General features: G+C 39.7%; 1 protein-coding gene across 1 annotated transcript in view; it reads right to left on the bottom strand.

Annotated features, from left to right (window-relative positions):
- Positions 1–234: 234 nt before the first annotated feature.
- LOC108873537 (receptor-type tyrosine-protein phosphatase gamma-like) overlaps positions 235–23,822 on the bottom strand; it is a 408,789-nt gene continuing 385,201 nt past the window's right edge. The window contains 15 exon segments of the mRNA XM_051074772.1: positions 235–1,923; positions 3,036–3,171; positions 5,205–5,347; positions 5,702–5,848; positions 7,543–7,671; positions 8,621–8,697; positions 9,517–9,610; positions 11,011–11,157; positions 12,527–12,662; positions 12,998–13,173; positions 13,297–13,431; positions 14,548–14,682; positions 14,891–14,973; positions 15,805–15,901; positions 20,619–20,710. Coding sequence (XP_050930729.1) covers positions 1,774–1,923; positions 3,036–3,171; positions 5,205–5,347; positions 5,702–5,848; positions 7,543–7,671; positions 8,621–8,697; positions 9,517–9,610; positions 11,011–11,157; positions 12,527–12,662; positions 12,998–13,173; positions 13,297–13,431; positions 14,548–14,682; positions 14,891–14,973; positions 15,805–15,901; positions 20,619–20,710 — 1,877 coding nt within the window. The 3' untranslated portion in view covers positions 235–1,773.

Below are 23,822 nucleotides of genomic sequence, written 5' to 3'. Positions count from 1 at the left end.
TATTTTTGCAAAACACAATTTGAAAGTTTGAATACTATTTTATTTTCTTTTTAATTTTTAATTTGGCTTGGACTCCCGAGCATTAGTTGATTTTTGGGCATAATAACAATAAATGGGAACATGAAGCTCTTCTTATCCAACCCCACAGAGGGGGCTTGTTATGATGTGGTTTTAAAAGCTGTGGTTTCAGGCTTAAGGGACATTTTATATGAAGAACCTAAAGACTCTGTAAAGTAAGAGAAAAGGGGTTATTCAGTTTATTCACTATAGACAGAATAAGCACAGATAAAATTAATAACTAAATAAATCCACTGTGAAGAGACCACTGGACTAGACTAACACTAAGAACCCAATGACTGTTTTAAACCCTGTTTTACAGTAATAAAACATAAGCACTTTGTTGCATAGAGCTTGTTGTTGAGTCTGCTGTTCCCCAGCAGATCATACTTACTAAACCCTATAATGACAGACACGGTTGCATTGTGAGTACATGAAGGCTCCACATACAGGCTTTTGTATTCTCAATCTGTGGCTTGTCTTTCAGAATGAATTTATGACTGAAAGGAAGAAAAATAATAATAATTTAAAAACTTGACTTTCAAAACTTTTCAAAAAGATGGGGAATGGCATGAAGTTGCATCATCTGTTGTAGTTTGTCAGGTGTTTTAAAATGTAAAATCTCTACTGGTGGCATTTGTATATGTGTATTTGTGTGTGTGAGATCAGATGACATAGCAGCATACAATAATGCAGAGGACTGAGGGAGTCCACCTCCAGACTGCTGTGAGTCAGCTGTGAGTGCTGGAGTGGTAAACTGTCAGATGTGTTGGAAATCAACCGGCCTGCGGCAGGAGGCCACTGAGGACATGTACAAAAATCACAAAGTTATTATGATAAGGATATATTTATATATGTATACATACAGTATTTCCATATATTAAAAAGCATAATATGAATTATACAAAGAAATAATAATAGTTCACAGTAAGCAGTTGTTACACCACCTTAGGTATTCTAATATGGGTGTGACTCACTAATAAGAGAAAAAGTGACAACAGAACAAGGCAAAAAAAAAGGGGGTGAAGAGGAAATTAGTTTTAGAAAACAAGCGCTACTTGTCTGTGGCAATAGGTTCCAAGATCTTGGTTCTTGTGATAAGAGTGGTATGAGTGGTAATATGAGTATTATAGATGAGCAGGGTGGAGGAGGTTATACTGTGCTGAAGTCGACCAGCATTTAGTTACTGAGGCTGAGTTCATGCCTTCCTCCATCCACTGCCTTAGTTTGAATGGTAGGTGGTAGGCAGAGCAATGTCCTTCACAGAAGCAGTTGGTTTAATATGGGCCAAAGCCGTGGACTGTCAAAAAAATCAGAGCTCAAGTGGAGAAAAGCCAAGTGAGTCAGCTTTAGTATAGGCAGTAACACTGACATTATATAGTGCAAACAAGAAAAGACAGAAAAGTGTTTCTCGTTGCCTACCCACACCGTTGTGAAACTTAAAAATGCAGGTGCAAACCCTTCAGTAGGAGAACATTAAGACATAAAATGGCAAAAAAAAATAAATATCAAAAACTTTTTATCAGTGTAAAAAAGTAATCAGGTTATTCATTTTAACCAAGAGTCTGGCAAAAAAGGCCTCAAAAAGTCTTGTCCACAAGAGTTCCTTGACGTTTTACAAAGTTAAGTGCCTCCTTTGTGGGTTCAGGGACGTCGCGCAGTGTTTGGACCAACAGGACGCCCTCAGCTCAGCTCCTGGCCTCTAAGGGGCTTCTCTCACACCAACGACTCCAAGCTCTCTGCCTGGTCAGACTGGTCGGACATGGACACCATGGTCCCGTTAATGTTCCTGGCCAGAAGTCCCAAGCTGTTCTCCTTGGTGCTGACGAGGCTAAGCAGGGCTTTGTATAGGTACTGGTACTGGTCCTGTGGACCGGTGAGAGACAGACAGGGACAAAGACAAACAGGAAAGAAAGACAGAGAGGAGAACAGGTATGACCACCATGCTTTTCCTTTCTCAAGCCATATCCTACAGTTATACTGTACATTCTTGATATTCTCTCAGTCAGATTCATGAGGTAGACGCGTGGAATGATTTTCAATTAACAGGTGTGCCTTGTCAAGATTTCATTCATGGAATTTCTTGCTTTTCTTTCTTAATGTGTTTGAGACCATCAGTTGTGTTGTGCAGAGGTAAGGTTGGTACACAGTTCTATACAGTGAATCTGATTGAGAGAATGCAAAGAGCATGCAAAGCTGTCATCACCTCAAAAGATGGCTACTTTAAAGAATCTAAAATATAAAACGTTCTAGTTTGTTTAACATTTGTTTGTTTACTACATAATTCCATATGTGTTCCTTCATAGTTTTGTCATCTTCAATATTAATCTACAATATAGAAAATAATAAAAAGAAATTCATCCATTGATTGAGAAAGTGTGTTCAAACTTTTGAAGCTCAAGGCACACGTTCTCCCAAAATAGTCTACTTGAGTAATATTAGGGGCATTTAATGTCCTCAAGCATACAAATATTCAACAGTGCAGGTTTACTATACAGTTTGGTGACAGCAGAATAAGCAGACGTTATCCACTTCTGTAGGCACATATACAGAGACATATGGATTGTGACTAAATCCCCCGTTAAGTCACAAAACAAGCAAGTAATGGACATTATATTATACCAGAGATGTCCTACTGTAATCTTTGTTGCTGCAGATGTTTATGCTGTCTGCTTTCATTTTTCCGAATGGGATTTGAGAAGTTGCCATTTCCAGTCCAATTATGTTACTGAGTTTTATAGTTTGCTTTAAGAACCTCCACACTGGTAAGAGGATGAGGTGGCGCTCACATGCACTGGGTGTGCTGTGCCGTGTGATATTTTTCCTGTAACTTGTCAGATGTTGCAAAATTCCTGTCAAGTTCAGTAAACAGATGATTTACTTAATCTCCTTTTGACCAAGAACCCTACTCCTCTATCTAGCAATTTTTAAGGAGTAGAGAATACACTGGAATCACTGGGTATCACCTAATCACTCACAATGTCTGTGAAGACTCCTGGCCTCATGAGGTTGATCATCTTGGCCACTTGATAGATATCGACGGCGCCTTCGCTCTCCAGCTGCTGAGACAGGGTGGTGAGGGCACACAACATGCCAGCTGACACTGCTCCCAACCTGACACACATACACACACACACACACACACACACAGTCAGGGTCTCAGGTTAACACAATCTTTTCACACATTGGCAATAAAAAAAGCAACGTTAATTGTTTCAAATTCTTCCATACAATATGGAATGTGTACGACCATTTCTGTAACTTTGCAAAACCAACTATTTGATATAGGCTTTGTGGAGGTATGAAAGCAGCCAGGGTTGAATCTCAGTTTCATTTTTTAAATTCTTTACACTATTACTATTTCTATTTGTCATTAACCCCTTATTGAAACAAAATCCTGCCTCCCCTTCTATGACAGTCAGCTTTTCACTGCTGTCTTGAAGTGTAGCCATTTGGAACAGCTAGTTAAATCTTTGCTTTCCAAAGATCTGATAAAAATTACATTTTGCTCACTCTCTCTCTTGATTGAAACCTGCTATAGATTAAATCCTCTGGCTGCAGGAAACTCTTTCAGGGGAAACTTTGGAAACTCTGATTTGGAGTGCTACGTCGACCTCTACTGCTCAACTTTTGAGATGTCCTTGACAACAGCTCAGCCAAGGAGTGAAGACCCTCAGAGATCGGGAATGTCATCTCTGCTATTAAAAATTTGTTAGCAAGTGCATCCACCTGAGGACGACAGCTCAGCCCAGTGTGAGGCTCCCTGGAGAATGCTGGGTCGCCTTCACAATGTGAAGGGTCTCCTCTTCCATTAGCAGCCCTGTCAGGAGTGCAGCAGAGACTGCTGCTTACAACCCATGCCTGGTTGAATAATGAGTGCACAGACAATTAGGACAAGCCTATAACTGACAATCTCGTAGGTGTTGCGAGCTGACTGCACCATAGCAACCAGATGAAGCTCTAGATTAGTTGCTTTTCTTTCTGACGATGCAACAAGCGATCTTCATTATTCTAATGAATAAACATGAACAGAGCTGCTGAAGTGTCATTCAGGAACTTCAGTGTGTTTCAATATGAAAGACACTTTCATTAATTTTAATTGGACAGTTTGTTGGGGTACCCTTTGGGTGAATGGGTGGCTGGTTGACTGTCACTTGGAATGAAGATGGCTGTAAGAAGTAGAATGATAAGTCACTTTTTTCACTTTACTAAAAGGCATATAGAAATACTTGCACCATAACTATCCTGTAGTTATGGAGCAAGTATTTCTATATGCCTTTTAGGGCAATTACGTTTTTTGTTCACACGAGCCTGAATTTACAGACAAAAAAATACATTACCCTGGGAGTGCTTGTCATTTTCTTGGACATTTGTGTGGTTGTGAACCAGGGTCAGACTGTCAATGCCAAATTATACTGCACAGATCTGACGCATCTAAGGGAGGACTTTCAGTACAAATGACCTGAACAGTGGCACAATGGCAACTGGGTGCTCTTATCATGATTATGTTGAAGTGCAAAGAATGTGATCTTATGTATAATTTAAAAAGAAAAGAAGGGCAGAGGTCTCTGCAGAGGTTTGTGCACCATTGGTATCATTCATGTCCTGGAGGATCAAATCATAAAAAGATAGATGGACATACAGAATATAAAAGAACAGAATCTCACTAATGAAAAGTGTGCTACTTTTGTTGCAGTTGGTTCTTAAATATGGACCTTTAATTATAGTGACATATATATGACATATATACATGTCATATATATGTCTATAAAACCATTCCCAATCGGGTGCTTTCCAGAAAGAACGGCATGTTGAATTTAAACCTGCCTGTACTTTTCAGCATCAGTTTGGACAATATCACCACTGGCAGAAAGGTCGCCTTAAATGAGGACAGACCCTCCACTATGTTTCACTGGAGGCCGCAAGCATTCATTCTTCCATCTCTCTCCAACTCTTCAGCAGCTGAAGCTCCACCATATATATGACATATATATGTCATATATATATATATATATATATATGTCATATATATGGTGGATGTCACGTAGCTTTTGTAATTTGTCATCATAACTGGTTGTATCTCTTTGGAAATGGACCCAAGTTGTGACGTGGTGACAGAATATAAGTAAATAAAGTGTCAGACTGACTCATCGTGGACGATGGTTGGTCCATCACGGGTGGCTGCCTCCTCTTTAATGATGTTGATGAGCTCAAAGGTGCTGCTGATGGGTGCCTCAGGGTTTGGCCACTTGGGACACTGGAAGTGACGAACCTCTAATACATAGTCATCCTGGTTGTCAGAGAGAAAGACAGCAAGCGAGAGAAAGGGGAGATAAAGGATGTTTGATTTTTGTTATTCTTCCTGTTCTTTACAGCTTTAAAAGGTTAGTGCCTCTGCCAGAAGAGTATGTTGAATACTGTATGAATGATGTTCTTCTGTTGTTCTACTACATGGATGTGTCTGTGTGCTCATACTGTATTCAGTAAGTACAGGTTAGTGAATCTGACAGTGTTTTACAGCTAGCTCGCTCTCTCTCTCTCTCTCTGTCTCACTCACACACTTACACACACACACACACACAACACACACACACACACACACACACACACACACACACACACACACACACACACACACAGTAACCTGTGTAGCTTCGAGGATGAAGTCATGGATGCTGATCTGTTCCTCGTTGGACAGACAGAGCCGGTCTTTACTGATGAGGGTGACAGTGAAAGCCTCGCAGTTCATGGCCTCCTCCTGACTGGGCCAGTACACAAACTCATCCTCTGCCTGCAAAAGAGCACAGAACCCAGTTTCACTACTGTGTTTATTCATTCATTCAATGAACTGAACAACATATAATGGGACACAGTATTACTGTATAATACAGTACTGTGCAGAAGTCTTAGGCCACCACTAGCTTTGTTGTTTTTAGCAAGTTTTAACGACCATCCAGATTTATTTTTCAGTCTCTTTAATAAGATACAAACTTTTATCTATCTGTTGTTTATTTCTTTCTCTGTCCAGGTGATGCCATACTGCCTCTATAATATTCAGATCTGGCCTCTGTGAAGGCCAGTCCATGATTGCCAATGTTTTATCAGCTGTTTTTCTCTCCAAATATTTCACTGCATTAACCGTGTGCTTAGGATCATTATCATGCTGAAAAATAAAACCATTCCCAATAGGGTGCTTTCCAGAAAGAATGGCATGATGAATTTAAACCTGCCTGTACTTTTCAGCATTCATGATCTCATCAGTTTGGACAATATCACCAACACCACTGGCAGAAAGGTTGCCTCAAACAAGGACAGACCCTCCACCATGTTTCTTTGAAGGCCGCAAGCACTCATTCTTCCATCTCTCTCCAACTCTTCAGCAGCTGAAGCTCCACCATAGCCAGCTCTGAACATATTTCAGGATGGACAGTTGGAGGTCCTGCTGGGAATGCATCTGAGGAGGCAGAGGACCAACTACCGGGATCATAGTGAGCATAGCAGCCTCTGGCAGTCTGTGTGATTGTGATGCCTTTATTTGCTGTGTTAAAGCTCAGAAAATCAACCTCCTTTCAAAAAAATTAAAATAATTTTATTACCTTTTCACTGCATAACATTTGCGTTCTTTTTGAAGGTACATAACGGAAAAGTAAATATATTATTGATGTGTGAATTAATCACACGTGTGAAGACATTTTCAGTAAATTTCTGCCAGCTCATTTCCACTTTACAGGTTTTAAAAACTTAACACAAATTCAGTGGAAATCCTGTAGAATCTACAGGACACAATATCCATGAAAAAATGGTAGATGTATATGTGTGTGTGTTTTTGTTATATGTAACTCCAGGTCAGGGAACTATCAGAAATGCACAAGCATATGTTTATGTTGGGGTTAATTATGTTGCTAACTACAATAACACAACTCATTAAGGTGTGTAAGTGTGTCTCTGATTCATGATACCACAGGCATGGGAAGAAGAAAAGGCTCAAGCGCACACATACTCATCAATGTGGTGGGTGACACTGATCACTCTCTACTGCATGTACAGTACTGTGCACAAGTTTTAGGCAATTCAGACGTTAAGATTCTTATCCATCACGAATTACCATCAGGATGGCATCTGATTGGTCCCAAATTCAACTGTGAAGCAGGACAACAAATGCAAACATTCCGCCAGAGTCATAAAGAACTATCTCCCAAGAGAAGAACAAGGAATCCTGCAGCAGATGGTCTGGCTCCCACTGAGCCCTGATCTCAGCATCAGTCTGGGATTTTACATGAGAAGCCAGAGTCCACAGAACAACTGTGGTAAATTCTCCAAGATGTCTCAAACAACATAACCTGCAAAGGGTGGTCACACCAAATACTGATTTGATGTAGGTTTTTTTTCATTCACTGCACTTACTGCACTAACCCGCTCCAAAAGAATTTTTAATATCTACAGTTTTTGCATGTGTGTGTGTGTGTGTGTGTGTGTGTTTCCTACCAGTCCATGGTTGGCAGGCAGCATGACAATAATTTGTGCATTGTGGTCCCAGATCATTCTCCAAAAGTCTTTTGTGGTATGGGGCAGAGGATGCTGGGTAATTATGAATTCATTACTCCGGTAGTAACCCTGTAGAAAAACGAATAAATAAAAAACAAGAACATGTTAACACACCATTTACATCAAATGGATTTGGATATAGGTTCTGCTTAAATCAGTGCATACATATACTGTTAACACCAATGAGTAAATCACAAGCTAATTATCAAAGATTTGTCAAAGATACCTATGGTTGATTTTTAGAGGATAGAGCTCTAAAGGTTAAATCAAATCTTAGTGAAACTTGGCTGCTGATGATATGAGGATACTGAACTGCAGGGGCAATGCACCACAGTTTTACATATCAAGGTCATATCACTTGTCAGGGAGACTACTAATTAGCCTGTGAAAACAGCTGTATAATGTCTTCTTTGGTTCTGGAGGAGTTTCAAGAAAGGAGGGAAAAATGTCACAGTGAAGTCATCAATCTCAGCTCAAGACTAATACTTACATTTTTATTAAATTGACTCACAGTCGGCTCAGATCACATGGCATGTCACAGTAATTGCTTTCTGAGGTGAGAGTGAAATTAGAAGTGCATTGTCTCTCAGTTTGGATGTGTTGATTTTGTATCTGGGTCTATCTATCCTCGGGTCAGGTCTGTATTCTTTTCATGCATGTCAAATTAGTGCAGGTTTTGAAGTCCTCTAGCATGGAGTTTGAAAGGTGTAGGCAGTATTTAGCAGGAATGGTGTAATGAAGACACTACCAGTGTTTTTGTACAACAAAAAGTTAGAATATCTCCGCTGCTTTGATTTTAACCATTCTTCTTTCAAACTGTCTTATGCCCCGTTAAAGGCACAGTCCCTGATTTTGTTATGGCAACTCTCCAAATTCATCCCACTTTACTGTACTTGGTGCTCTGAAACTTAATGAGCTGTCAGTGATGTTGCCTGTATGTGTAACCTGCTCTGAGTTAAAACATTAAGCAGAGAGAGTGGAAAGATCAATGACTGACAGAAGAAGTGGAAATACTGACCATGATGTAAGAGGCATTAATGTAATCGGTGCCTTTGATGCCAGGCAATGGTGCTAGGCTGACCCTCGCTCGCTCCGCTGCTCATAGATAGACAGAGAGTGGGGTTGGAGGGAGATTGGAGAAGTGGAGAAAGAAAATGAATAGCCATTAGTTTACTATCACACTGAAAGGCCAGTCTATGTGCATTCATTCATCCAAGTGCTGCTATTACTTGAGTGAAGACGGTACTTCGTAATTCTTTGCTGGTGATTCAGAGAAGTGTGGAACAGCCAGTGACTGTCAACAAATTGTGTAAAAAGCTGAAGATAATAGGGAGCAGCTGAATGATACTGAGAGCAGACAACCTAAAGACAGTATAGCAATCCATATTAAGGTTTCGCTAATGAGTTTTTGAAAGCTGGTATGCAAATTTTATTCTTATGCTGAAGTTGCAAACACAGGGCTGTTCTTCACATCCACATTTCTGAAACTCAGTCTTTGTTTTTATATTGTGTACCAAAATTACATTTCATATGTTTACAGCAAATCATGCAGTATAATTTTATTTGGTCACAGATGTCCAGTGGTACTATATATTAAGTTTGGAGATGGATTGATCTGTTGGGCTGAGAGGAGGTAGCAAAAATATGTTTTCCTGAAAATTCCAAATGACAAGGAAATAGGAAGAAAAGCAAATAATAAAATGCTAACAGAACAGTTTTTAATTCTATCCTTAATGGTTGGAGTCCTTTGTCACAGTAATGTGGAATTTTAAAAGGTTGGTGTATATTCAATAATGTGAATGGTTCCTACTAATTACAACTGATTTTACAGGGAGTTATCATATTCTGCTGTTTGGTCCTAGAGGCAGTTTAATTTCAAATTTAATTAAGTTTTTGCACAAGTGTAACACTTACATGGCACCACGGAGGAATTTCGATTTTTCTCTTTGTTGCACTCCTTCTGAGCGTTGAAGCATTCCGTGAATCTGACATTGCACTGTGTTACCAGCTGAGACACAGAACAAAAGGAGAGGAAGGATGGGAGTGTTACATTCATATGACAGACATACTAATCACAACTACTAAGTTGTATAATTTTAATGAATTTGGAGAATGTGATTTTTTCATTCTAAACAGAATCAGCAGAGAAGGTAGCTACTGATTTTTATCTCTGTGCCTGGTGAGATACATCTGTTGTCACAAATTGTATTTCCTCATTGATTTACATTTCTCCTTACCTTTACCTGAACCCAAATTAAGCCCAACCACCAACATTCTCTATTATGGTTAACCATAAGCAAACCTAAACCCTAACCGCACTGATAGAAACATGTTCCCATTTGAGGGCGTACAGTGAGCTTTACAGTAAAATGTACAAAAACATGTGCTTGTCAGTACAAGAATGCACTTCTCCCAAGTGTGCTATGTTTGCTGTGTTTCATTCATCAGTATCAATAAGCATAAATAAGAGTTCTATAATAAGACCTGAAGGTAGAACAGAAAGTGGCTCACAATAGAAAATCCCCAGTTAAGAACTGAAACACCCAGCCACTCAAACTGGCTCAAAGAAGTTGTGAAACAACCATAAAGACCGGAGGAAAAACAAAAGAGCTAAAAACAGTTATGTAATTTAGCAGTTCTAACCCTGTCATGAAGTCATAAATACACTCCCTTAACAAAGAAAGCTGTTGTTTCACACACACACTTCATCTAGACCTTAGACTTCATTGCGATATGAGTGATGAAATAACAGGAGCCAAATACTCTCCTGTTGTCAAGACTTACAACCAGCCACCAACATACCCACAACACACAAACCAATGACCGAATGAAAGACTGACCAGGAGAACATTTAGTTCAGGAATAAATAATCAATAAATATTAATATTTTATTATCATTTAATTCATTACTTATTATTTCTCAGAAAATGAGATATTCTTTTTTTCCCTCAGTTCCGATTGGAGTATTTTGAAAAGTATGACTGAAACTTAAATCTGACCCTTTTTTCCCCTCCCAATTTTAATAGAGCATCTCTGAAATGGCAAGTTTCGTGGGGTGTTCCTGGTCAGCAGTAACATGGGGGCTACCCATGTACCAATGCATCACTGATGCTATCCCATCTGTTCTGAAATATCAGAAGGGCTACTGTGGCACAAGTCAAATAATTTGTAATGATGGTAATGCAAGGAATGTGTCAGAACACACAATGCATCATGCCCTGTTGTGTATGGGGCTGCGTAGCCACAAATTGGTCGGAAGTGCTCATGATAGTCATCATGTTTTGGCTTATCAGTGCATATTTTTATCAAAAAAAAAAAAGAGATTGATGGTAACAAATTCATTTTTGGCCTGGTATGCCACCAGTGTAGTGTGTTGTTTTATGTGACTGTACAAAATCTTCCTCTCACCTTGAACTGTTTGTCCAGATGTGTCTGGCCACTGTGTCCTGGTGTTGTGATGCTGGTGAAGTAGCTATGAAGCTGGCTGGCTGCCACTTCTGTCTCCTTCCCCAAAATAGCTTCCATCAAGGCATTGTGGATGAAGATGTACTGCTCCTGGATCAGCAGAAAGGTGAGAAAAGACACAAAAAAGTGTTTTGGAGACGGAATTGCTGATCATTGTACAGGTGTTCTTACAAACACACAAATATACATCAGATTTTGTTTTTGCCAAGCTTGAAATATTAATTTGCATTACAACTCCAATTTTGCAGTAAGAGTAAGTAGGGGTTTGAGGCTTGATGTGCACTGTACAGCTTATGAGACAGTGATGTTCAAACCAGTTCTTTTCAGTGCCCTGAATCACTAGAATCAGTTCATTAAAAAAAGAGATTTGTTCAATTAACTGTTCAGTGCTTGACAAGAGCTCCAACTTCAGAAAGTATTCAGACCCTTACAGAACTCCGACATGAATCTGCTCACTGAACTGAAATACAACTGAATGTTGTATACTACCCATGATTCCCTGCTTCTGGAACAGGAAGTGCTTTGACAAACACACCAAACTCTGTTTATAATTCTTGGTATTTTCAAAGTTTCCTCACTGGATAGAGATGAATGCTGATTCTTAATGACTATGTCTTTTAAACTGAAATCAATAATTTGGCTTTAACTTGAACTTGCTGGGTCTGAGTGAGTTCAATATGCAGTTTGACTAGAAGTATACTGGACTGAATGCTCTTTAAATTATTTCCACAGTAAGGCCTGAACAGAATTCAGCACACATGTTCAACATAGGTAAGCTGCTGTCAGAGGAGACAAAGAATTCATACAGAGTATTATTACGATGCACGGTCAAAGTGTGGAATTACAGTGTAATCATGCACTGATATGATATAATGTTAGAAGTGACAGCATACAGTAACTTTTCTGTGAATCTCCAAATCTACTGACTGTGGATATTCATGGTTCCCATAGAAACTTTTACGATTCAGTGAACTTTCTTTAAGACCAGAGTTTCCCATTGAGACCATGGCTTCCATCAAAGCATTGTAGTTGAAGATGTACTGCTCCTTGATCAGAAACACTGAAAATTACCATGTGAACCTCTGCTGGATTTTTATGGTTTATCCAACAAACATCTACTGACAACATCTTCATGAAATGCACAATAGATATTGCATGAACTCTCTTCTAGTGCTTCCACCCATCCATCCTTTTGCATGGTGTGAATTTGCTATGGATTTAGTATTTTCATTTATTTCAAATCCATTTACTCAGCATTTCCTCTTACTTTACACCAACATTTCCACTTGAGCACAGGATATTACATAATGTAAAAGCCTACTTTAAGCTAAACCCACCAGAGGAAACAATAAGGCCCATGAATGTGTTTGTTGTCCACACTCTCATAACATATATTACATAAAATTTCCCAACAAGCCTCGCAAACATTTGGTTGTCACACAGACACAGAAATACAAACCTCTGTCTGGACTAGGTAGTTGCGCTGGGTGCGTATATGTTTGAGGAAGCCGAGTACATTAACTGTGCTCTTGTCTTTGATCTGCTTCAGCATGCTGTCAATGACGATGTACGTCCCTGTGCGACCCACTCCGGCACTGCAACACAACACAGTGACACTGAGGACCAGCAGAAACCAAAGGACATCATGAGAGTAAGTGACGGATTAGAACCTGAACCAGGGACATTGCAGTTGCATGGTTTTGACAGCCCATTATGTGCTTTTGATACACAACTATTCACAATATTCTTCCACTAGAAGTTTTCTGCCTTGTGTGAATGTCTGATAGTGTATTGGATACCACAACTTTAAACGTCTATGTGTTTGACTGTATCTAAACAGGGGAAAGGGAATCATGTGATCACATAATACACTTCCATGCTCATATTCATATTAAGTTATAGTGAATTGAAAACACTATAGAGACATCACCTGCAGTGAACAAGCATCGGTCCCATATCAGGCATCTGGGCGGCTGAGGACCTACGGACAAAGGTGAGAACGGGCAGGGTGTACTCTGGGACACCCATGTCTGGCCACTGGGTGTAATGATACTGGAGCACTGTCCGTTCATTCTGGGCCCGTGCCTTAGGGTTCCCCTTCCCACCCTGGATGGAAGAGAAAAAAGAAAAGTCAGAAGTTTGCTTGTTTGTTCTTGTACCTAACTTTAAACCCAACATATTTATGAAACTAAATAAAGAAGTAAAGCTCATGACTAAAGTCATTCTCACCTTTTTCACTTTAGTGTTGCGCAGTGTGAAACAGCGGACAGTGTAGCAGGCATGAACTTTGGTGCTTTTCAGTGTGACTACCATGTTGCCATACTCTTCACTGTTCTCTGTCGGCCAGTACTGGTCACATTTTCTCTGTAGTTCAAGCACACACACGTCAGTGAGATTAAATCACTGTCAACAAACTGTGGAGGGTTTAAGGCATATTAATTTTACAAGTATGTGTTGAACCAGGAGGTTTCAGTGACCTGATGTATACACCTGTGCCCCTGCAGGACTCTCTTTCAATTTTACAGACAACACTCACGGAAGTGGGCCATTCCGTATTACATACCTCCAGGGGAACATCATTCTCATAATTGTTCAAGAGAAACTCATATAAAAGTCAAACACAGCTTTCAAATAGACGACCATCAACCTATTAACTTTGGGCAGCTACATGAAGTACTGACATATGTATGATTAGCTCTGGCACCAGGATGCTACAGGTCCATACAGCTTTCTCATGGATAATTACATAATAGTTTAATAATAATTTAATAATGAATCACAGATGTAAAAGGTTCAGTGCCTGGCTCATCACCACATTCCTAAACCCTCAGTCCCAGTACCAAATATGATATCAGAATGTGTCATGTGGCAGATACTGGACAGTCTGGCTCACCTTTCCCTGATTCTCTGATTAACCCTTAATATCCTGATTTTTTTTCATCTCAACCACATTAACTTTTGAAATCAGGGGCACCAGGTCCACGGAGTGCAGCAGAGACCCCACACTTTCCTGTCACCTCAGCTAATGCGTATATGCTCAACAAATACAAAGTGGTGAGCTTCAGTGTCACAGTGCCTGCATTTGGCATCCACCTCTAAAAGTTTGTTTGGTTTGTAATACGGCCTCCATTCTACACAGGAACAGTATATATATCACTTTTCACATGGTTTTATAAATGAAGGCCCATGGCAGTGGAACTGAAGTTTAATTTATCCCTTTTTGTATTTATTATTAATTACATTGTGTTTTACAGGTCAAAATGTCAGGTGACAAAAAGCTTGACTGATGAGTCTTACCACACGTGGCAACCATCCTAAGCTATGCTGAAGAGAGTTTAGCTATTTTTCTGGTCACTGACTGTATATGACAGTGTAATTGACTTTACCTACTTGGGTTAAGAAGTTATGAAACCTTTATGAACCTTGTCTTAAACATCCAAAAATCGACACTGAATTTGTATTTTGTGTTTCAGAACATACCCGCCCTTTCTCCACTAAGTTGGTGATCATGACAATGACACCAGTATTTTGCTCCCACACCATCCGCCAAAAGTCCTCAAAGGTGGACTTGAGAGGTCCCTGGGCTGCAATGTAGGCTTTAGGCTTATTGTAACCCTAATGGATGAATGATGGAGAGACAGACGGTTAGTGTGGCAATATGTGGCCTATAAATGTGATGTTAATCTATTATTTTGGACATATCTGTGGACTTTTTACATTTGCAACTGTTCTAATAGTCATCATCTCATTACAATTTTTCTTTTTGCCACACACACACACAAACACAGATCAGTATTCGAGATTTTCCAGTGGAGGCACTCACATCCACATAGTTGGCATTGATGTAGTCGGTGTGTTTGGAGTCCTTCCCAGCCAGCAGCCTTAGCTTCACCCTGCTGTGGTCATCTTAGGAGGAAACACAAGGCAGTAAAACGATTAGCGTGTTTGTGTGACTGAAACCATGGCAGGAGCTACCCTTAACCCTAACACAGTACTGGTCACTTAGTACACTGCCAAGGCACCTGCTCCCAACCAGGAAGCATATTAACCTTTGTGGTTGAAGCAATGGTCAATCTGAGTTCTTTTCACAGAGAGCTAAAGTGCATGGCACCTGCCCCTTGCCGTCAGCATACACTCTAATAAACACATGACTGAGCTGCTTCCAGCCACAGCCAATAGTTGTATGAGACATGAAATATCTACAACAGATTGATGTACTCAAGCACTAGGCCTGTGTGTGGTGCGTCAGCTCGATATGGCTTGTCTGAAATTTTTGCTTCAGTTGGTTGGTCTGTTTGACAATAAATAGATACACTGGTTATAATAAGGCTCTGTAATTTCTGTTTTCTAACATTTAGAAAAACTACTAACACAACAGAATTCACCAGACAATGTTCGGACTCAGCATCTGGACCAGAAAGATTTGTGTGTTTTGCACTCTGCTTATTTAGAGAAATATGGTCAATCACAGATTTTCCACAATATTTAGCAAGATTTTTTATGGTATCCTGATGACGTTGTACCACTATCTGGACCAAAAAGATGTGAAAATTCTCAATCAATCCAGCTCATGGTTTTCCAAGAAGGGCCAAATCAAGGGCATCTGGACTTGTAGATACTTGTGGACATTTCATCCACGAGAGCACATTCACTGCAGCAGTTTAAAAGAGAAACATGGTTACATCAAAGTGTTTACTACATACAGAGGATATTAAAGGGAACACAATGAGTACTCACAGGCCACTATGTTGATGTATCTGTTCTTGTGCTTGTTGTCAGGGTGGTTGGAGTGCTCTGACGTGATCTTCATATCAGCAGTGCACCGTTGAACCTCCTGGAGAGGAATACATACACAGACACACCACTATTTCACTGATAGCTCTGATGTGCTTTGGTCTATGGCAAGGTATCTTGAAATTATCTGGTAAGATTTTGAGGGAATTTATTGTGTCCGTAGTACTTAAGACCTAAAGCCCTAGTTCTTTGGCACTGCTCTCCTTTACTGGGGTTAGCTCAGTATCTCCATGCTGCTCAGTAGTGTTCTCATTGTGTTGGAGCCTCTCACTCTCAAGCTTTGATTGTAGCTTCCTTCTATTAATATTAGAGCACTGGGCCACCAGCTGCTTCTTGGTCCTCTGCTCATCTACTCATCCGTAGTTCCCACATATATTGCATGTGACCCTTCTCTTTGGGCCTGCTGTTATAGTAGCAATCCACCAATTCAGTATTCTCAGTTCTTGTCCACGTGTGTCTTGTTCCAGTATCCCATTTGTCCTGGTGCCACAATATGAGATACGGATCTTGTTAATCTGGGCCACCAGGAGTTTATTATTTCTCTCGCTTCATATTCAGAGGTAGGCTTGTGCAGTATTAGGCAGGATCTAAGCTTTGGTGTATATTCAGTGTCAACAGTCCAGCTCAACTGTGTTATTGTTTGGCTGTCATGCATATTACTCAGAAGTTTCAGAAAAAAAAGATTAAAAAAACATTTAGTATAGTTCATGTACATATTTTACATATGGAGTGCTTCCTAGTCGATAACTCATAATTAAAATTTTTGACATGTTATGAAATGAATGTATAATTAAAAAGGCAGTTAAGTATACAGGAGGTCAGAAGAAAACGTGGTTATACATTTTATAATGCACCTCTCCCAGTTCAGCATACCATATTTTTTGGTGTTGATGTAAACTGTACTTTACTGTTCATGTGGTCTGTGTCTTTTGCACAAAAGCTGCTCTCCTTGTTCTACCTGTTTGGGCTGATTCCAGCTTCTTCAACCCCTCATTCGCTTTTTTCCCCTTTCCCTTCATTCCTCCTTTTTCGCAACAGCAGGTGTTTCCTTTTCATGCTTTGTGCTTAAATAATCTACATTCCTGGCTTGGCATATTCATTTATTCTCTCGAGGGCTTAGCACAAAATGTTGGAAAGTAACAGCTACTGTGAAATCACAGGATTCACCCTGGAGATCTTTTTTGTTTGTTTCCTGTATTTTTTCATAGTTATTCTCCTATGCAGATACTGTCTTATGACTCTTGCTAGAAGGCCTAAAAATGACAAGAGAGACATGAGAGCAATTCTGGAGTTAGCAGCCTGTGAATATATGTGTATATATGTCACTGTTTAATGTTGAGTTCCTGCCAAGCAAACAGCTGTTGGCTGCTAGCTCAGCATGGCCGACGGGGGAAGCGGGCACTAGATTTGGCTCTGACCCTCAGTCCCATTTCTTCTGGAGCCTTACAGGCCAATCACCTCATTTTAGCTTGTTGTAAAACATGGGTTGATCATACTAATTGGGATGGGGATTTATTCTTGGATCAGGATCAGGTTGCAGGTATGATGGAAAATAATGTCACACAGATAGGTAATGTGAACAGCTGACACACAAATTGGTACATACAGTATACACACATATGTGCAGCCACTTAAACTCAACCAAATACAGGGGCACATAAACACTGATATCTGCCCGCACGCATATGCATTCCCACACAAACACATCCCACCTCTGTTGCTATCTTAGGACATGATTGCAGTGTGATGTCAAGTTCCCTCTTCTGTGATACTGAACTCATGAAACTTAGGACCTGGCTTGTAGTCCCTAATGGTACATACTGTATCTTGTCATGTTCTTCTCTTTCAGTGATACCTAATGACAAAGTGATGCAATGGTGTCAACCTGTCCATCCATCTCAATCTCCCCTCTATGCCTACTTTGTGTCTCCATAATAACATAACCTAATGTCTTCCTTTGCTCATTGCATAATTACTACACCCACTAGAGGGCCTTGTCACTTGAACATAAACATGTTGCTTCTGCGAAAAGACTAAGGCTGTCTCACACAACAGCTAGATGTTGCATAATAATAAAAACTATGTCCTAAATAGCTGCCATCGCAAACAACATATGGGGTCATTTTTTATGGGAGGGCAGTCTCTGAATTTGATGAGATAATCCTCATAAGTCCCACAGTGGGGAAATTCACATTTGGCATCAGAGAATGAACATGTGCAGAGATGGGTGAAAAAATAAAGGAAAACACAGCAACGGGTGTCTCAGTGAGGTATCATTTCAGTCGCTATTGTCATGATGTTGCGTTTTGACAGCACTAAAAATTGTGACACTTAACCAAACTGCAGCAGTGAGTCTTTTCAAAGTCCACAGAGAGCAGGGATTAGGTGTACTAAGATGGCACCGCTATAGTGGCAGGGTCTGTCTGTCTTTCTGTCTGTCTGTCTGTTAGTAGAGTGGAAAAAAATCAGTCAGTCACTACCTATACTACTCACAACAAGTTAAACTTTGTAACACGGTAATTAAGTAAGTTTAATGCTAATGCTTTGATATGGATGATAGTGTGGTAACATAAACTCTCTGAGAACTTTATTAGGACCACCTGTACCCATGCTTATTCATCCTGTCAGCCAATCATGTGGCAGCAATGCAGCGCGTAAGCTCAGGAGCTTCATTTACTGATGGAAGCTTACCATCATACTTTGCCTTGTATATATGTAATGTTTGCTGCTTACTCTGACAGCTATAGACCAGGGAGATGTGAGGGCACATGACACGATCTGTCAGAGATGACAATGCGGTAAATATCGTCGCCTTGTCCAACAGCTACTGTCAGATGTAGTCTGGTTCAAACCTTATTCTATTCACCCGACTGGTTGCCTAAAAAGGAGCCACATCAGCGCCTTTCTGAAAAGTTCAGAGGTTTTCAACTAATGCTCAGAGTGGAGCATTCTGACAAAAGATGCTGGGTACAGCACTTGTTCTGCAGGCGGTTGCGTGTGGCCTGCATACACTCTCCTCTCACTAGGAACAACTGAAAAAAGACGCTGATGCTCAGAAAAAAATGCTATATGGACACAAACCAAAATTCATATTACACCACTGCCTTCAGTAGTTGGCTTAGCACGGTTTTAAAAGTAATGTAATGTCATATTTTAATGTTAAGTCACCTCAGTTTCTGTGTAGTGTGCCTTGGGGTGCCTCATCAAGTTTGTGGTATTCTTCCCTCAGTTCAGGCTCTGTCTAAAACAGGCAATATTAACTCAGGCTTCCTTAAAAGTCCACTTTCTTCTGATTAACTGTGAGACAGCACACTCAGTGCTTGCTTGTTCTTAAAACAAACTGTAAAACTAAATAACTAGTAACTAGAACTCAGTAACATGATGTAATTGCGTGAAAATGGCAACAAATCCAAACCAGAATATGAGAGCAGATAGCACGAACATCTGCAGCGACAAAGATTACAGTGGGACATCTCGTGCTTGGAAGCAGATGACCGTATAAAGAAATCTGTGATAAGCTGATGTTAGCGAAAGTAGAAAAGAACTTTATGAGCTTAGCGTCAATATGAACATCCGACATTGTGAAATTGTAAAGGAAAAGGATAATAGATCCTGGTTAAGTAACTCATTAAGGGCGTCTACCCACTTTTCTCTTTTCTCTTCCTCAACATATTTTCACAGAGCACAACTGCAGAGGGAGTTTTGGCTGGTATGATGAAGCATGCAATGGTTGTTGCTAAACTAAATTGCCCATCACTGAAACTTCCCTCTCATTTTCACTGCAATAACCATAATCATTCAGTATGCACCATTTTGTCTTCATTATCTCTTACTATTTCTACTTTCAATATTTATATGGCGTGGGAGTGTATATAGACAGTAGAGAGCTCATATTTTCTCCCCTTGCAAGATTAAATACATAGGGGGAAACACTAAGGAATGTCTTTTAGTGTGCAGCTACATTTGAGTTTTATGAGTGCATGCTAATGTACTGTGAATAATATACTAGTTAGAGCTTTAGATATGCAGTGAGGAGGGCAATGACTGTATTTGAGCTGACACAGTGGAGTATGCAAGCATCTGTGGGAGAAACCTGCTCTTTTACATTCTTTCACTCATTTATCATAGCCTGGCCCTCAGGATATGATAATGAGTACGTTCATGTGCAGGTGTGTTTCCAGAACGTACTGAAGGACTGGTGAAGTTTGAAACAGGAAAAAGCATATGATTGAGTGCTCAAGCAATATGCTGAGCTGTCTATTGCTATTATCTGAGTTTTAGAGTAGGTTTAAGCTTATTGCTTATATGTTTGGATCACAGCTTTACTGTTCTGGTTCGCTCTCACTGCTTTCATAGCATCATTTTCAGCCACAATAGGCAGCAGTAAAAGCTCTAAAAACTCACTGTACATGAACTGCTATACATCAAACAGTGGAGGGACACTAACAGGTGAAGTTAGTGAAGGTAGTGGCGCATTTAGCATTTAAAGAACTGGACATTTTGCACCAAAAACAGAGCTAAAAGCAAGTGATTATTGGAATTAAGACTGATCAGGTAGACAGAAACACAAGCTGCAAATGAATGATAATGTAGCTCTCAAACTGTTAAAATAAGCAACTGCCATATCAACTTTAAAGGTTATGATATGTCATACTTTTTTCTGATGCCCCCAACTGACCAAAAAAAATCAGGTCTAAGAACTGTAGCATGGTTATATTATCCTGTTTGGTCTGCATGTACAAGACCTTTCTGCTTACCTCAAAATCTTCAGAGAATCCATGTTGGTTATTTGAGTAGAGTTCAGAGATGTGTTTGATGAAGTGCTTGACTGGAATGGCGTCCATGTCATCTGCAAGAGACAAGACCAGATTTAAACAGTAACTCTCCCAGGAGCAAGTTGACGATGTCTGTGTATATCAGCATATAACAAAAACATAGCAGCCTGTCCTTTACAAATACAAAGTTAGAACACACAAGTATATGACTTTTGTGTGAGGCTATGCAAGATCATTGCCATTGTTTGTCAAATTATCATCTAGATTGCACTGAGATACTGAATCTGGGGGTTAAGGAAATATGTAATATTTTAAAGCAATACCACGTTCTTTCAGTTTGAAAACTGAAAGCAAAAGGATGTCAGATGTTGGAAAGGTTGGTATGGTGATGTCTGACTGAAGGAGAAAACAGTGTCACCACAAGGTTAATTTAGCAGCTGTGCCAGAGCTTTCGATTGTATCATACAATCTTCCTGGGGCAAATGGAGTTCCCCAGTTGGAATGAGATTATACTGAGGTCGATCAAATGTCTATTTTTCTAAAGTTCATTTTTGACCACAGAAACAGCACTTGAGAGGATTATCCCTCTCATCGATAATCCGTGTGGTGTTCATATAGTAGCTGCCTCTGTGTTCCTTTGGTTTTTTTCACCCAACATAAGCAAGAAGTCTTTACAGTGTTCAGAAAAATGGAAATATGAACATCTACCATCGAAAGTCATGTGATATGACTAAAAGCTTTAGAATAACTATAAAGTGGATATTGTGGTGAGAATGTTTACTGTTACTGTTAGTATAAGTTATGTATTGTATTGTACAGTCTACAGGAAGTGATGTCTGCCTACAACGAATGGTCAATGAAGCCTCATCAGAAAACAGAATGAGAAGGTTATGTTCTTGTGTAGTCGATGATACATGCTGATGCCAATCCCAGATGATTTAAGGAGTAGACGTTTAAGCAAAATTAGTATTCATTTGCATTTTGTCTTTTCTTTGTTAATTGGCCTAGATACAGTACAGTATAAGAATAGATTGACAACAATGAGTGAATCAAGGGCTTGAGGCAAATGCAAATATATGTACTCATGGTACTAAATGGTGTTTTGAGTGAATACATTCCCTTGAATAATCTCATTCAATTCAATATGCAAGCTCAGTAAAGCTTCAGTTCCACTGCAACGCCACAGAGGAGTAAGCAATTAAAAATATACAAGAAAGCTTACCTAAGTATTTTTTTTGTTGTTGTTATAATGTTTTGTTGCTTGCGGGAGCTTTTAGTGGAATGGCACAGGACAGGAGTGCATGTTTCATCAGATGGCAAACACTTGCATACAAACAGTTGCAAAATGGTAGACTTTAGATGCTGACAGCATACAAAGCTGAACACGACCCAGATGATAGGAGTGAAAAGGATGCAAAAGTATTACACAACAGCTAAAACTCTCCCACAGCATCCTTCAGTTTAGTCTTCATCAAATATTAACAACAGCATACACTTGCTCGCTCTCACTTTGTATCTTGCGAGACGTTCATTTAGGTATGCAAATATGTCAAAATTATTTGTGTGTCAGTAAACACAGCAGGCTGCTGATTTACGCATGGAGGTCTGGAAAAACCAATTAGCTACACTAAAATCTGAGCCAATCTCTTTTTTATTGCTTTGGCATATTTTACAGTACAGTGCAGTACAATCATGTGCACCACAGCATGTTCTGTATCTAATACATTTGTTCTTTTGTCCTAGAATACATACAGTATGTAGCAGTAAACCAGAGTAAACCACAAGTAAACCTAATACCCTCAATAAACAATAAACAATCAATATGCTTTATGTAAAATACCAGCCACAGTAACTAAGGCTGCAACTAACCATTATCAAGAGATACAGCCCCACTGTATCAATGTGTGGTATAACTCAATATTTCACAATAAAACATATAGAATCCAGCAAAAAATGAACTCCAAGATCAAGTAAAAACACACAATCATATTGTAATTAGCCTCTCAAACAAGATGTCTGAGTGTTGTATGACTGAACTGTGTGTTCTCTGACAATACAGATGTTTGCTGTGACAAGCAGCTCTGAGGTAGATTGATTTCTAAACACACTGTCCTCCAGAGCTTTGTCTGTCTGTACATTCAGGTTAAACACCAATGTTTATTCAAGGTGAATTTAATTTAAGTAATGCTAATTAATTTGCTTGTTTTGGCTTTCCACTGAGTGTGTTTTAACTGCCACTTCTACATAAGACTTTAAGTTATACAACTGAACATCTATCTATCTATCTATCTATCTATCTATCTATCTATCTATCTATCTATCTATCTATGTGTCTGTTAAGTGTTAAGTAGCTGCTGCCTGCAGGTTTTAAACCCATCAGAAGGACTTAAAGAGGATTCTGGAATGTGCGAGGCTCGGAGCTTTTTGAGACAATTAACGCTGCTAACATATGGTCAGGTCCGACATCCCTGTCTGCTCCAGTGGAATCTGATGTCCACACAGTATGACTGTCTCTAAAGAAAAGTCTGTAAAGCTACCTGATCCTTCTGGCAGTTATCAAAAAAAAAAACCAAAAACATATCATACAACAGAAATGTGAAATTAACGATGAGTCCAAAACAGGAACTCTATGAGCTTGTTCCTGCTGAGAGATGTGACAGAGGCTCAGTGGCATACCTCCTTTTTGTCTGTGCTGGACTCTGCCATGGTGGACCTGGTGTGAATGAAGGCTTTTGGACTGAGCCAAGGTCCATTGTAAAGGGGCCCCAAAAGCTTTTAATTGATTTGACGGGTTTGGATCCAAATCTTGGACCTGAGGAGCTGAACTGGAGCAGCTAGAGAGCATTTTTAAGCCCTCTAAAGAGGTGTGTGTGTGTGTGTGTTTTATAATTGCTGAACTGGGCATGGCCTTTCTCCCCCTCTCTCTCACACACAGTATCACTTAAACATTTTTACTGACACTGCACAACTTGTAATATGGCCACAGATCATATTTTTTGCAATGGATGTAATCCAAAAAATCTCATTACTAACTGTTAGGTTTCCCAGGGTTTTTATCCCACCTAAAATCCTTCTATTATTCTTCATGCTCCTGTTTCTCCTTTTTTTACTTTGTCTGAATCTCAGTAAGTAATACAATGTCAACAATGAGTAAGCATTTGCTCCCTAGATGGGCTGTTCCGCAGA

This window comes from Lates calcarifer, linkage group LG12 (assembly GCF_001640805.2).
Source record: "Lates calcarifer isolate ASB-BC8 linkage group LG12, TLL_Latcal_v3, whole genome shotgun sequence".
Taxonomy (NCBI): domain Eukaryota; kingdom Metazoa; phylum Chordata; class Actinopteri; family Centropomidae; genus Lates; species Lates calcarifer.
This window is presented reverse-complemented; position numbering and strand designations above follow the sequence as displayed.